A 15,760-nucleotide genomic window follows, 5' to 3' on the forward strand; every position below is an offset into this window, starting at 1 on the left:
AGCGCCCGTCATTCATGCGCCCTCAAAGACGACAGAAATGTATATACAGGGCGATTCACTGCGATGGCCTATTAGACGTTTATGGAAACTAATGTTGTGCTGAAAATTTGCATGTTGGAGTTTGAGACAATGATCTTTTTCCCTGAAATATTTACAGACCTCTACAACTTCCGGTTATACCGGAAACAGACTACTACTTCCTTATTTCAAAAGGCACACCCAGTATTTTATTGCATCATTAGATAGCTTTTTTGACAATTTCAGCAATATGCCATACCCTGGGTAAAAACTCAAAGGTTCATGAGTTAAGGGGATTCATATGAAAAAAATGTTGGCGACGGGGACTCACAATTTTTTGAATATTTTTCGATTCTGCAAATACGTAGTATAATAAGACTGTTTGCGGTTTGGACCAAAAATGTACACAGTGTTTATCAGGAGATCATGAACTTGGACAACTCAAATTCATCAGAACTCAAGATTTTCAAATTAGAATCTATATTTTTTATTATTTTAGTCAATTCTACTTATAAAAAGAGGAAGGGTTACTTCAGCAGAAATTTTATTCGCAATAAAAAAATCATTCAGCCCCGCTCGATTGGAGGTAGGAATCGCCGAAATGAAGGGATTGAAGGAGGGCGGAATTCTTATCAAATGTAACAGCAAAGATGATGTTGAGAAAGTTAAATCTGCTACCGAAAAGAAACTAAAGAGAAATTACGATATAAAATTTCAAGAACAACGTAACCCAAAAATAAAAATAGTTGGAATGGAGGAGGAAATGGATAAGGAAACAGTTGAAAATATGATCAGGAAACAAAATGCACATATAATAAAAGAAAACCACCAACTCGATATAAAGGTAATAAGAAAAATGAAAACAAGATATATGGCAATTGCAGAATGTGATCCTACTAGCTTTGGCAGTATTATGGAAAATGGAAAACTGTGTATAGGATGGTCCATGTGTAGCGTGTATGAATACGTCCCGGTGTTTAGATGCTATAAGTGTGGGAACTTTGATCACAAAGCAAATGAATGTACAGCAGAAGATCGATGTTTACATTGTACAACTGTAAGTCATAATACTGGGGACTGTCATAGCGATCAATACAAATGTTTTAACTGTGTGTCCATGAATGAAAAATTTAAATTAAATTTGAAAGTTGATCACAATATATTCGATATTAACTGTCCAGTTTATAGAAAAAAAGTAGAAGCTAAGAAGAAATATATTAAGATGTCACCTGGTAACGATAAGTAGCAATTAAACCGGTTTAAACCTACTAGTTTCAAGATTATGCATCAAAATATAAACTCCTTAAAGAACAAAGTTGATATTCTTGAAATTTTTCTAAATAATGAAAATATAAATGTATTTTGTTTGACGGAACATCATCTTTCCATTGAAGATTGTGACCTTGTCTCTTTCAGTGGCTTCAAACTTATTAGCTCATTTTCAAGAAGTATAAAAAATTGTGGAGGTAGCGCCATTTTTTGTGAGGATTCATTATTGAGTTGTATTAAAGAATTAGTGAAAATTAAAGAATTATCAGTAGAAAATGTAATAGAAATAAGTGGGATTGAAATATTAACCAATGAGAAAAAAATGTACATTATATCTATATATAGGCCCCCAAAAGGGGAATTTGCTGTATTCTTTAAGATATTGGAGACCATTTTATATACATTATGCCTAGATAACAAAATTCAACTCGTACTCTGCGGAGATTTTAATATTAACAACTTAGGGGATAGCAATGCGAAAAGAGAGTTAACCGACCTTCTGTCATCATACAATATTACTAAATTAATAAACACTGAAACAAGAGTAGCCAAAGATTCTGAAACAGGTATTGATTATATGTGTGTCAATCAAATAACTTCACACAGTACATATTGTCAGGTAGTTTTCAATGGTCTATCTGATCATTCATGTCAAATATTGAACCTTAAAAATGATATCGTAAATAAATCTACATCTGGCAAAAACAATTACTACAGATCATTCACGGAGGAAAATTATGACAGATTTAGAACGTATTTGAATAAAGAAACGTGGGATGAGATAATAAATTGTCAAGATGTTAACGACGCGTTTAATCAGTTCTTAGAAAATATAAAATATTATATTGATGCTTCATTTCCATTGAAGAAACGTTCGTTGAGAGATAACATTATTAGAAAACCTTGGATAACTCCTGGCATCCTCATATCTTCCATACACTTGAAAGAAATATACCGTGAAGTAATAAATAGCAACTTTGATCAGAAATTTTTGACATATTACAAAAAATACAAAAAGATATATTCAAAAGTAATAATAGAAGCAAAAAAAATTCACAATATCCGAATATTTCAGCAAACTGAAAACAAATCTAGAGCGGCTTGGAAGGTTATAAATGGCAATATAGCACAAAAAAGGGCATTAAATCGTAAACCTAGAAAAATCCGAACTAATGATGGCATAATTAGTGAAAATAAAAAACTTGTTAACTATTTTAATGATTTCTTCATAAACATTCCGGTAAAATTGAATAAACAAATTCCACAGCGTGCGGTTGTATGCGACTTGCCCTCTAGGGTGTCAGAAACAATGTTTCTTACACCTGTGGATGCCATAACGGTTACTAATGTTTTGAAAAGCCTTAAAAATTCAAATAGCGTTGGAATTGATGAAATAAACTCTAAAGTATTGAAGAGGTGCGCTAATCTGGTATCGGAACCGTTGGCTCACCTAGTAAACTTGATGATGGTGCAGGGAGTCTATCCAGAGGTATTCAAATTAGCTAAAATTGTACCTATATATAAGAAGGGAGACCATGAAAAAGTGGAAAATTATAGGCCCATTGCGCTTTTATCTGTGGTGTCGAAGGTTGTTGAGAGAATTCTCTTTGAAAAGATAATCATATTCCTAAATAAACATAAACTGTTGCATGATGCACAGCACGGATTCCTCAAGAAAAAGTCGACAACAACAGCTATTTATGACTTTATGAGGGGGTTATATGATGCTATAGATGGAAATATGAAAACGTTAGGCATTTTTATAGACTTAAGTAAGGCATTTGACCTGGTACACCACGAATTACTACTGGAAAAGTTAAATGCCTACGGCTTACGAGGGAGGATAAATGATTTATTGAGAACTTATTTAACAAGACGAACTCAACTCGTTGAAATCGATTCAACGAGATCAAATCCAAAAATGTCAGAGTTCGGTGTTCCCCAGGGATCTGTACTGGGTCCCTTGTTATTTATCCTGTACATCAATGATTTACCTCACATTGATGAAAAAAATTTGATCAAAATGTATGTAGATGATATAAGCTATTTATGCTGTAGGGAAAACAAGGAAGATCTGAGAAAGTGTGCCCAGGGAATGCTCGGCAAATTTGTAGAGTGGTTCAATAAAAATCATCTTCATCTGAACACAGAAAAAACTGTATTCATGTGTTTTTCACCAAGGACAGGAAATTATACAGAATCGCTTTTATTGAAAAAAGATGGGAAAAGTATCCAACAGGTCTCTAAAACCAAATTTTTGGGTTTATGTCTGGAAAATGATTTGGGATGGGGAAGTCATATTGAATCTGTATGTGGTGGCTTGTCGTCAGCCTGTTATGCCCTGTATAGGTTGAGAGGATTGACCAATTTTGAAATAATGAGATCATACTATTATTCGCATATATATTCCAGAATAAAGTATGGTATAATTATCTGGGGGTGTTCATCATTGAGCTTGAGAGTATTCCGCGTTCAAAAAAGAGCTATCCGAATAATGCTGGGTGCACAGAGATTTGCTCCTTGTCGGCAATTTTTTGTTAAAATCGAGCTACTCACGGTGCCTTGTATATATATCATGGAAATATTGATATTTGTGAAGTCTAATTTGGAAAAATTCAGGAAAAATTGTGACTACCATGATTACTCTACAAGACACGGTGGGGAGCTTTCTATACCTAGACATAGATTGAGCATATTTGAACATGACCCTGCCTATATGGGTATTGTATTATATAATAAGTTACCTAATTCGATTAAGCAACTGCAGAATAAAATTGCCTTTAAACATACTGTAAGAAATTTATTAATACAAAAATGTTACTATTGTGTTCAAGAGTTTCTCAATGATAATGAGTTACATTAGAGCTAGGATGGCTGTTTTTGTTATGTAATTTTTCTTGTTTATTTTTTTTTGAGCCTTTTTTCCTTGTAATTGACTTGTCCTATATTGTTATGTTACAATCCACAGGATCAATAAATATTATTCTATTCTATTCTTTATTCTATTCTATTCTATTCTATTCTATACCTAAAATGAATACTTAACAAGTTATCGAGAAAGAACTTTAAATGAGGAAAAATCGTAATTTCTAACTGTGTGGAGTATTCTGTGACTTCCGGAAAACACAAAAAGAAACTAAAATTCGATGTTTCAATAACTAAATTTTATATTCCGTGAATTAAAATCAATTATTCGTAGTTGAAATTCAAATTTTCAGTTTTTATTATAGAATTTGTAGAATCTATGGGTTAGTACTTCGCATAAAATCTTTTAGTTTGAGAACCGGAGTCTATTCAAAATTTGAGGGGCAGGAATGATTCATCACATAAGAATAAATAAAAAAAAAAACAAAAAATTAAATGTCATCTTTTATTGTCTTGTTCGTTTCATCATTAATAATTGTTGGTTCTGGCCAAATTCCTTTCCCTGAGAAATCAAATTTTTTTTCCATATTGTACAATAATAAATTCAATTGGTCAGTTGGATCCGTTGTTTTACTTAATATTGGATCATTTTTTATAGACACTAAATTTTCTTCTATGAGATCTCTGAAATCAAATAGAATTATGTTTAATAATAATAATGATTTCAAAAATTAAAATCAATAACTGTTAGCAACTAAATTCTTGAAAAATTTGTTGTGGTGGTCACAATATTTTTCATGAATAAAAACAATTTGAAAAGATAACATGTTATACTAGAGGTTTTACTGCAGTATAAAAATTTGTATGATCTATCAAATTGAACTGTTATATTTCAATTAAAAATAGGTCATTGCAGCACTGCCTCTATTCTCTTTTCTCTATTTTTTGTTAAACTAATGATGAATAAATAAATTATCTTACTTGGGATAAAGAAGTATGGCGACCACTCTGCAAATATCATCGTTAGTAAATTTCATTTCTATTAAGTAATTGTAAGTATCTTCCATTTGTATAAGAGGTACTGCACAATAATGTGGATGCTTTTTCAGTTGTTTCTCGAATAGTTTTGACTTGCATTTCAGAAGACCACTCAAAAATATCATAATTTCCTTGGCGTCATTTAGATCTATTCCACTCAAAATATCCGAATCAATACGACCCTTTAAAGCTGTAAATATTTTTATAATTCAACATGGTCATAAAAAATTTTTAATATTCTGTAATGCCTCTATAATAGGCGAAAGATTAAAACATTACAATACCTAGAAGTTTCAATGGCAAACATTTCATCTTGAGTTCTTGTAAATAACATAGTCTTGATTTAGCTCTTTGATGATGAACTACCAAACTGAGAAATTTATTATGGTGTTTAAGTACTCGTAACTCTGGTAATTTGTCAATTTCTTCTAATCGATACTGGACTGTTTGAGGGGCATATTGAAATACATTCAATTGATTTCTTATTGCTTCATCCCGAATATTATGTTTCTAGAAATGATTTTGAAAAATATTTAAGATGTATCCTTTTGTCAGATCTCATAACATTTTTCATATAATTAAATTATTACCTTCAGCAAACCATAAATTTTGGCATATTTTTCAGGAGAGACCATCAATAGTTTTGGACAACCTTTGATAGCTTTCATCAAATTGCCTCCAGCTATGTTAGAATAATCTCTCAACACGTCTTTGGTATAAGGTGGATATGCATGGAGAACATATCCAGAGGTTCTTATCCGTTTAAGGCTCAAGCCAACTTGCAATGCTAATTTAATATTTTCACATAAGAGACGAATACTTTTATTCCTTATGAATATATGGATTCTGAATAATTTTTCCATTTCTGCCTTTGTAGCTTGCAATCTCCATCCTTTATAGACAATAAAATTTTAATTACAAAAACAAAAGCACCTTTTCTGTATAGTGTCAATAATCAATTGAATAAACATACCTAAATATAATCTAATTACACTAGCATGAACATCTCTCCATCTCTCATCATCAGTATACTGATGAAAATCTATTACCCCCTCATCTGGTTGTGGATCAAAATATCGGCTGAATGATTCTGCCACATTAGTATCATTGGGTACATAGTTGCTTAATTTCAATTCTAATATCTTTTTAGAATAAAGTGTGCGATACCTGAAATCTGGTAGTTCTACCAATTCATTCAAATTTTTCTTCTGATCGTTATCTATACTAAAAATATCAAGCAAAACAATAACTCACTGATATAATATATCTGGTGTGATTTGAGAAAAACCTCCTTCCTGTAAAATTAGATACTCCTGTTCCATCAACATAGGTTTTCTATTTAACACTTTGGGATCTGATAAAATCTGTTCATCTGAGAATCCAAGATTTCGACATGTTTTTATTGCAGATAATAGAATGTCTGGATCTTTCAATTTAATTTTGCTAAGTAACAATGAAGCTTCATCTGAATTCATACCTATTGAAAATACATTATAGAATGAAGGATTGCAATAAAAAAATAAAATTAAAACATGTCAAACTAACCAAATGCATCTTTCAAAATCTGGTTTTTAGTGTTACCACAAATGTAATGCCGTAGTTGTTCTTTAAAAACATTTTTTAAGGTCAACATAATTCATGGCTAAAAATAACATTAAAAAAAATAATATTTCTTCTCAAATTGAAAATTGTTTCCAAATTTGAAAAATGTTTTGGTTACCAATCATAGATTTATCTTACAACCATAGAGTGGAAATTTTTCATTCTAATTCAGAGTTGGTCTCAATCAGGGGGGTGAAACCACAGAACACTTATATGAAATGAAATCGAAATGAATGAGACGGATGAGGACAGATCAGTGTTGCTAATCGGCGGATTTTAATCTGATTTGCAGATGTTTTTGGGCCCAGCGGATTTTTTTCGATTCACTGATTGAGGTAATAGATGTCGGGACAACTCTTCAAGAGTGCAATCCTACAAATTTTTTGTTCTTATTGTAATAAACTGTTGGAATTATATGAGTCATTCATCTTTAGTTTTATTTTGTTTTCCTACCTGGCTGAACCATCGAACGCGTTGTTGACACAGCGCTTGATGCGCATTCGTCAGCTCTGATTTTCCGAACCGAACTCGCCTTGATTTTCGAAAAAAAGAAAATTTTCAATTCAAGGTTTAAAAAAAAGATTGCAAAAAAAATATCTCAATTAGATGAGAATCTCATCACCTCTCAAGCCAGTTTTTTTTTAAATTAAATTCTTATTTTGTTCGTAGATCTGAAAACCTTTAGGTCGAAAGTTCCAATTTGTTATTTCCAATTTTCCTGAAAAATGGAAATCCATTTTCTAAGTTTAGATTAGTTCACAACTCTTTGCTTATTTATTTTGAAAATGGAATATAGTCTAAATATAATAAAAAAAACACCTGACAAAAATGAGTATGTGGAACGAAAACAATGAAAATCTTAACGAAACAATTTCCACCGAAAATGTGCAAGGTCAATTGGATTTTAAAGACGAAGAAAATCTAGGAAACCAAATATGGACAATTAGTAAATATGATACTTTTTCGTATAGGGACAGGTTAGTTATAAACAAAAAATAGTACAAAACATGAAACATGTAATACTGAGTAACAAATAATATTGCTTTGAAACAATTTTTCCATAAGAACATTGGGAAAACTTTAGGGGACGGGATGTAGATATAGTTTTTTCTTTTTAACTTCTACATATAATTGGTTCCTTAGGCGCAAATAATAGTTTGAATTATTGAATACTCTATAATATTCAGGCAACTAAAAAGACATTATATATATAATGTCTTTTTTCTCAGAGTCACTTTTTACAATTGATTTTATCTGATTATCGATGATGATGACTATTTTGTTTGAAATTTCCAGTTTTCCCACAGAAAATAATAATTTGGGAAAATTTAAAATAAGGATGTATAATTATTGAATGTTATCAATATAAATATGAGTTGATACTTTTCAGAGAGTCAGAATATAAATATATCGAAAAAAATAAATTATTTTCAAATGTCAGATTAGTAGAACCTTCAATCAATACAAACCATGGGGGTACACAAAGTAATGGGGCATTATCTTCTGAAAAATCCAAAGATAATGCACAAAACAGATATCAATGCGTTTTTGATGGATGTGGAAGAACATACAGCACAGTTGGAAACTTGAGAACACACATAAAAGCACATAATGGTACAAAGATAATATGAAATTTTCTCAAATTTTTGACTTAAACTATTCATTTTTATAGGCGAGTATAAGTTTAAATGTGATGAAGAAAAATGTGGAAAAACCTTTCTTACATCATATAGTTTGAAAATTCATCTCAGAGTCCATTCGAAAATTAAACCATTCAAATGCAATTCTGAGGATTGTGATAAGGCTTTTAATACCTTATATAGATTACGGGCTCATGAAAGGTTGCATAATGGACAGACTTTCAATTGTGAAAGTATAGGCTGCTCCAAGTATTTTACTACACTTAGTGATCTCAAAAAGCATATCAGAACTCACACTAGAGAGAAGCCTTATAAGTGAGTAACATGATGAATATGGTTAAAATCTAGGCTGTAATTGCAGTTTTTTTACTAAAAATATCATTAACAAAATCTCTGTCGAGTTTTTATTGCCAACATAAGAGTGTGTCAATAATAAATGCACTGTATGTTTATTGCACAATCTACTAGAACTCAATTTTCATATTTAATAAAATGATGTTGTAACGAGCTATGTGCAAAAAATATATAGTATGTATTATAAAATGCAGATAAGAAATAAATAGAAAATAATTTGATCTTGTAAATCTAAAATGAAATTTTTGGGAAGAATTTCATAAAATGGAAGTACAGAATGCAAATGCCATTTGAAGCTTCATGGGCTGTTACTCTTTGGCTTTATGTGTGGTTAAAATTTTTGAATAACAATAAATATTCCTTCATCTTTTAGGTGTAAGGAAATTACATGTGGCAAATCGTTTACTGCAAGTCACCATTTAAAAACTCATTTACGTATACACAGTGGAGAACGCCCTTATGTCTGCAAGGAAGATCAATGCACAAAGGCATTTTCTACACCTCATAGCCTCAAGTCCCATCTAAAAACTCATCAGAAAGCTCAAGAAGCAATTCTCGCGACCAAAGATTCCTCCAAAATTAATTCGGAACAGAATGCAAACAACACAGAAAATAATGGAAGTAACGCAATTCAAAATATGGATAATTCTTTAAATGAGAGATTCACATGGCCATACATCAATTCTGAAGATAATCAAGAAATAGGTGAACATGTTATTTTGATTAAATTTATCAGATTGATATTTAATGAAAATTCATTTATAAAATATCCTCCACTGAAGTTCATTATTTGTATTTGAATAGTTTTACTTTAACATTAGCATCATCAGGTAGATGGAGAGTATATTGATCAATATAGTGATGTGATTACCATTAATGATTTTGAATATTTCCTGATATAACCATTACGAATACAAAGTGATCAATTTATCAATTATCTAATATATTCGACATTGGTTAACTTATATATCCTTGCAGATATATCTCCCCTACACCAAACAATCGATCTTTCCGATTTATTCACCACAAATAACGTAGAACTTCCAACTCTTGTTGCTACCGAAACTATCAATCCAGCAAGATATGCTGCAGTTATAGAAACAGATTTCAGCGATCAATTTGAGACTGCCAATATTCTTAAAAATTATGCAACAGTGAACACTGCTGAACCTATACCTACTCAGCTTTCCTATAATATCGGCACAGAAAATATTGAAAATGGAAAAGATGGTGAAACACTGAATGATACCGTGATGAAGCTTGAAGACAACTCTATAATCATGGAAATCGAGAAAGCTGGCGAATCGTATGATGTGAATCTTACTGCTAATTTGGTTAATAATTTTGATGTGGATATGTTGGATACTGGTGTAAGGCAAATGGGTGAGTTTTCTTATTGTAACTCAACTTATTTTTATGCACATAAATGATTGGGGTTCTCCTTGTTCCCAACTCACGTACCTGTACTGTTTGAACATGTCCATTTGAGTTTATGTCTACATTATTAAACAAAGAAGTTGTTGTCACTGGATGTCATATCGTATTAGGTCAATTGAAAAGTCCCGGGTCTGATGCACAGATGGCGGTGTTAGTATTAAATCCATATGATTTTTAGTTAGTACTAACCTTCAAAAGACACGTGTCAAAAAATGACAGCAGTCAGACCATTAGTTTGTGAGATATTGCGTTGTGAGTGTAGATACTTTTGTTATTTGAAAAAAGATGGAAAAAAAAATTTCGTTTGCTGATAAAATATTGCTTTTTGAAAGGAAAAAATACAGTTGAAACAAAATCTTGGCTTGATGAAGAGTCCCCGGGGTCTGCACCAGGAAAATCAACCATCATTGATTGGTATGCTGAGTTTAAACATAATGAAATGGATTGTTTAAAGGATGAAATCGTTGAAAAACGGCCCCATTTGAAAAAAAAAAGTTGCTGTTTCACCAAGACAATGCGCCGTGTCACAAATCAATGAAAACAATGGTGATATTGCCTGAATTGGGCTTCAAATTGCTTCTGCATCCACCGTATTCGCCAGATCTGGCCCCCAGCTACTTTTTTCTGTCCTCAGACCTCGAAAGAATGCTTGCTGGAAAGAAATTTAGCGCCAATGAATAAGTGATCGCCGAAACTGAGGCCTATTTTGAAGCGAAAGACAAATCGTACTACAGAAATGGCATCGAAATGTTTAAATTTAAAGATTTTTAAAGATCGAATTTTGCCAAAAAAATGTGTTTTACTATGGTAGACCGGGGACTTTTCAATTGGCCTGTTAGTACATCGATATCCCAAATACCTAAATTTTACAACTCTCAAATGGAATGTGTTAGTGACTTGAAATTATCTGGATAGGGTTCAGGGTCCGAATATCTTTTTTGAGTTAGTTAATGGGTATTTCAGAAATTTTATTTTCCAATAATCGAAAAAAAAATCATCAGATCAAACTGAAAATGAGTTCATCAGTTCAAATGTGGAAAAATTATAAATCTAACTTAATTATCCATTTTAGGTTTAGAATTCAATGAAGATGAAGTAGGTGCAAGTACATTTCCTGAAAAAGTTGATATCCTTCAAGAATCAATGATTTCTGCCCAAGAGTCTGGAGAGCTTAACACCCCAGAAATTTTAGAACCTGATCAAGAAATGGTTCCAAATTGGATAGAAGCTCTTAACTATCCAACCAACAATGGTGCTGCTTTAGAAAATAGTTTAACCCAGAATGATTTGGTGTTTGATACATTCAATTTTCAAGAAATTTTGAATGATACCAATAATAATAATACTAGTACTAACGTAATGAACACTACTACTGGTTTATTCCAAACAAATAAATCAGATCTTCTGAAAAATTTGGCAGCTGATGCTGATATTTGTAAATGTCAAAATTGTGGCTGTACATCTCACTCAAGTTGTACAAATTGCTCTACAGAAACAGATAAAACTGTTAATGAAGAGGCAAAAAATTCATTTACGTATTTGGACTTATCGCAATTTGAGGGTTCAACTGAAATTGAAGACGATCAATGCTGCATCTTGGTTTGTTTAAAAACTGTAAAACAAGCACAGCAGGTAATTGCTTTGAAAAATTGTTGTGCCAATGGTCCAAACACGAATCTGGGTTGTTTTAAAACTAATATGTGCAATCAAATTTTCAACAGTTCATAACATATTACATTTACATGAATTCGATTTGAAAACGCTGTGTTAATAGGCTATTTGAAATTTTTTTCAAAACCTTTCAGGTTATTCAATGACATTCTTCTGTGGTTATTCTTGATTACATGAAAATTGGATATTTTCAATTCGCACAAAAATTTCTCAAAAAATAGCAATAATAAAATGAGATGCTGCCAATTTCACTCAATATAGGCTCACATGGATATATAAATAATTGAGTGTCATTTACATGAAAGCATTGGTTTTTATCATTGATCTAACCATTTTGTTTTGAGAAGATCGTGTTGTCGGTAATTTAATAATATTTCATTGTAAAGATTACTTTGATTCATTACATTCTTACTATGGCGATCTGTTTGTGTTAGAATGTTATTTTAAAGGTCCTTTCTATAGAGAAAATTAATCTGCTCAAATTCGCAAAATAACAAGCATATATTGGGTATGGTCCTTATATAACTTTGGTTACTATGGTTAGTGAGTTGGTGGTCCGTATATGTCAAATTCCTCAAAAACTGGTGATTATTTCCTCAAACTTCGGTGAATTATCTGTCACCAGAGCAACCGTACTTTTATTCTGGTTAGGTTCGGTGACCACGCCCACTCCGGTTGGCAGTTGTCATTTTAATTTTCAGATTATTGTTTATGTCATTTTCCATGACATCTAACACTCAAAAACTTTATTATTTTCATTATGAGACGAATACCCTTCAAAGCCATTAAGAACTATTAGTTATTTACAAATTAAAAGAGATCAACCATTTATAACCTCCGAAGTTCTGTCAATGAAAATTTCAGTTGACTATTGACAAATGTCAAGCGGTCCGTAAATACGAAGCAGGTTACCTGAGACATTGAAAACCACTAGCAACCGCTCTGAAATTCTCGGCGATATACGGACCATACCCTTTAATATAGGAACGAAGATGCAAATAACACATGTGTTCACTTGACACCATACAGTTCATTTCTCATCACATGATTAGTTTGAATTACTTGAGTATTCGATATTTTTTGCATATTTGATAACATTAATGTCAAATAGCCTAATCGGCTGTTTTGAACACTAAAAAGTACCAAAGGTTTATCACATGTTTTTATATGAAATGCTTTTACTCTCCAAAATATCGTGTTAATGAGTTCGTCTAAGTTTCATTGCTTCTCTGATGTCTTGTTAGTTTTCTATTCGGTTATACTCCATAAAAATATTTTGATTTTAAGAAAGTTTGCTTTCTAATAACGTATATACAGGATATTCCTCAATTAATGGAAATTGGAGATTCCCTGGTAATTTTAAGAAGAATGTCCCATAAACATGCTTTGTTTCCGAGATTCAGGGGAATTTTTCAAGTTTTCTCCTCATAGCGTCTGCACTTCACAAATTATTCAAGTGAAATTTGGCACATTATGTTCCATTTTAGGGTGGACATCACATGATATGCTTATTTTGATTGCAAATCTGCAGACTGATATTTTTTCTTGAACAATGCCCGCTTTTTTCCTCCAGACCTTTTTTTTTTGTTTGCCATTGGTAGTTCAAAAATATGTGAACCGAAACCTTATCATAGTACTAAAAAATTTTGGTTTCTTGTAGTTTTGCCATATTTGCTAACCATTTCGAGGAAAAAAATTTAAATAACTCCCGGAATTCTCAGGAAAATCCAAATTAACATAAAATCTATAAGTTAGCTGTGATGAACGAATTTGCTATTAGTTTTGGTGATCTATAGCAATCATCACACAAAAAGTAGTACTTCAAGAAACACCCTGTATCTTAAAAACATAGTGTTTGCGGGGCAATGTTTATAGAACTGTTTTCTTAAAATTATCTAAGGAATCTCTCATTTTAGTTTGTACCTCCAATTTAGGAACACACTGTATCCTACAGCGTATGAACTTCTACAGCATTAAAATTTTGTTTTGTTCTTTAATAGTTTGATGTTGTATAAAAATTTCCTATGTGATAAGGTTGAATTTTTGCTGCTACAAATTTGGAATTCATTTCATCATAGTTATATATTATACGTTTTGTTATGTAAAATTTTTTTTTTTTTTTTTTATCAGCAATCAGAATGAATTCTATGCTAATTTTGAGAAAACTATTTCAACATGTCGTGAAGATATTCTCCCCATTAGGAGAATCTCTCAGTAGTCCATCAGGTCAGTTGGCCATTTCCTTTGCAGTCTTCTTGTTTCGTTGACCTGTGTTAAAGTTTTTTTTTCTTCCAGTTTAGACTGATATTTACTACTTCTTGTTTTTATGACATCCTGAACAGAGGGTATTTTCAGATCTTCATCAAGTGTTTGATTAGTAACATACCAGTTATGTAACATTGAAAAGAATTTTTGGTTTTTGTTTCTTGATTGTTGTGATCTCTCAACTCTTCATATGTGCCTTAATTTTTACCTATCGAAGTGTTATTTTATAAATAATCAATTTCTAAGTTTAATAGATTTGGTCTTTAATTCTAGAACTTTTGAAAAATAATATATTTTTCCTATCTACATCTTTATTGTTATTGTCTTGAGTTATACAATATATTTCATATTTCGTGAAGAAATATAGAGCCTATTTCCTATACTATTTTGAACAAATTTACTGGGCAATAGTACTTTTGCCAAATTTATTAGATTTAAGCTTGTTGCCAAATATAAATCATCATATTTTATGTATGTATTGTTGAATTGATTAAGTGAATACATTTTATGAATCCTCTGGAAATGTGCCTTAAATACTTAATATATATAATATACATATACCATATTTTTTACTGAATATGTATACCAAAAATAAAAACTGTTGATATTGAATATTATCTAAGTGCAATATTTTATAATAACAATTTATCGAATTTATATGGTGTCATTATTGTTAACCAATATTGGTTTACTAAAATTTTCATAGTTTATACAGTGTGTTGTGTTTGTAGTTTCCTATTTTATATAATTATAGTATTTTTGCTAGTCATAATAGTGTTAGCTTGCAACTAACGACTGTTAATAAAGTTTACAATTGATCATTGTGCTTTGCTTTCTAGATTTTGCCCCATTTCATTACCATATTTCACTTGGTGTAAATTTCAGTAACTTTTAGGCGTGTTTGAAACACTATTGAAAGATATACCAAACGGTATATATTTCAATTTAAAAAACTAAAATACATATTAAAATATCAAATATAGATACCGAATAATTGAGCTACACTTATATAGACTCCGAATGTCTATTGTATATACCTATACCACTTCGTTAACCCTAAGGTTTTTTTATACCTAAGGGGTGAGTGAGTATAGAAAATTTGACAGAAATTTTTTGGTATAAAAATTTTCGGTTGAGTTCGGAATTCCGCTAATTAGAGATCGTCAATTCTAACTCCACTCACCGATTTTTCGTAGAACTCATAGTTTAAGAAAAATTTGAACTTGAAATTGGGGTAAAAAACGGTAAAAATTGAATTTCTATACAAAAATCGTTATATCTCTCGAAATATTTGTCACAGACCCGTCAAATACAAGCGTTTTTTAAAGATCAAGCTCTGGTCTACAACATAGTGAGGATTCAGAGCCGTATCTTGCGTCTAGAAGAAGTGTCAGCCACGACAAAATTGTCAACTTTTTTTCGAAAATTTCGGTTTATTACCCATAATTCCTGGAATAATGGACTTATCGCTCAATTGCAAGCAGTCCCATTTTCCTGTCGACGTCTACTGTCCTCAGATTACTGTAATGAAAAAAAAACGTTATTCGAAATAATAAACTGGAAGGTCTGGAAGTGACTATATCTAACGGGTGTTTTTTTTC

General features: G+C 31.4%; 2 protein-coding genes across 2 annotated transcripts; one reads left to right on the plus strand and one right to left on the minus strand.

Annotated features, from left to right (window-relative positions):
* Positions 1-4,638: 4,638 nt before the first annotated feature.
* LOC123677393 (transcription termination factor 5, mitochondrial) lies at positions 4,639-6,931 on the minus strand. Its single transcript, XM_045613884.1, has 7 exons — positions 6,736-6,931; positions 6,445-6,667; positions 6,164-6,357; positions 5,781-6,082; positions 5,475-5,700; positions 5,134-5,380; positions 4,639-4,836 (listed from the first exon to the last, which is right to left on the minus strand). The coding sequence occupies exons 1-7, from the start codon at positions 6,821-6,823 to the stop codon at positions 4,644-4,646; spliced, it is 1,473 nt and encodes a 490-aa protein (XP_045469840.1). The 5' UTR covers positions 6,824-6,931; the 3' UTR covers positions 4,639-4,643.
* Positions 6,932-7,449: 518 nt separating this feature from the next.
* On the plus strand, positions 7,450-14,978 carry LOC123677392 (zinc finger protein 148-like). The gene is made up of 6 exons (XM_045613883.1): positions 7,450-7,769; positions 8,183-8,406; positions 8,465-8,747; positions 9,160-9,491; positions 9,765-10,169; positions 11,296-14,978. The coding sequence occupies exons 1-6, from the start codon at positions 7,621-7,623 to the stop codon at positions 11,949-11,951; spliced, it is 2,049 nt and encodes a 682-aa protein (XP_045469839.1). The 5' UTR covers positions 7,450-7,620; the 3' UTR covers positions 11,952-14,978.
* The last annotated feature ends 782 nt before the right edge of the window (positions 14,979-15,760 follow it).

This window comes from Harmonia axyridis, chromosome 4 (assembly GCF_914767665.1).
Source record: "Harmonia axyridis chromosome 4, icHarAxyr1.1, whole genome shotgun sequence".
Taxonomy (NCBI): domain Eukaryota; kingdom Metazoa; phylum Arthropoda; class Insecta; order Coleoptera; family Coccinellidae; genus Harmonia; species Harmonia axyridis.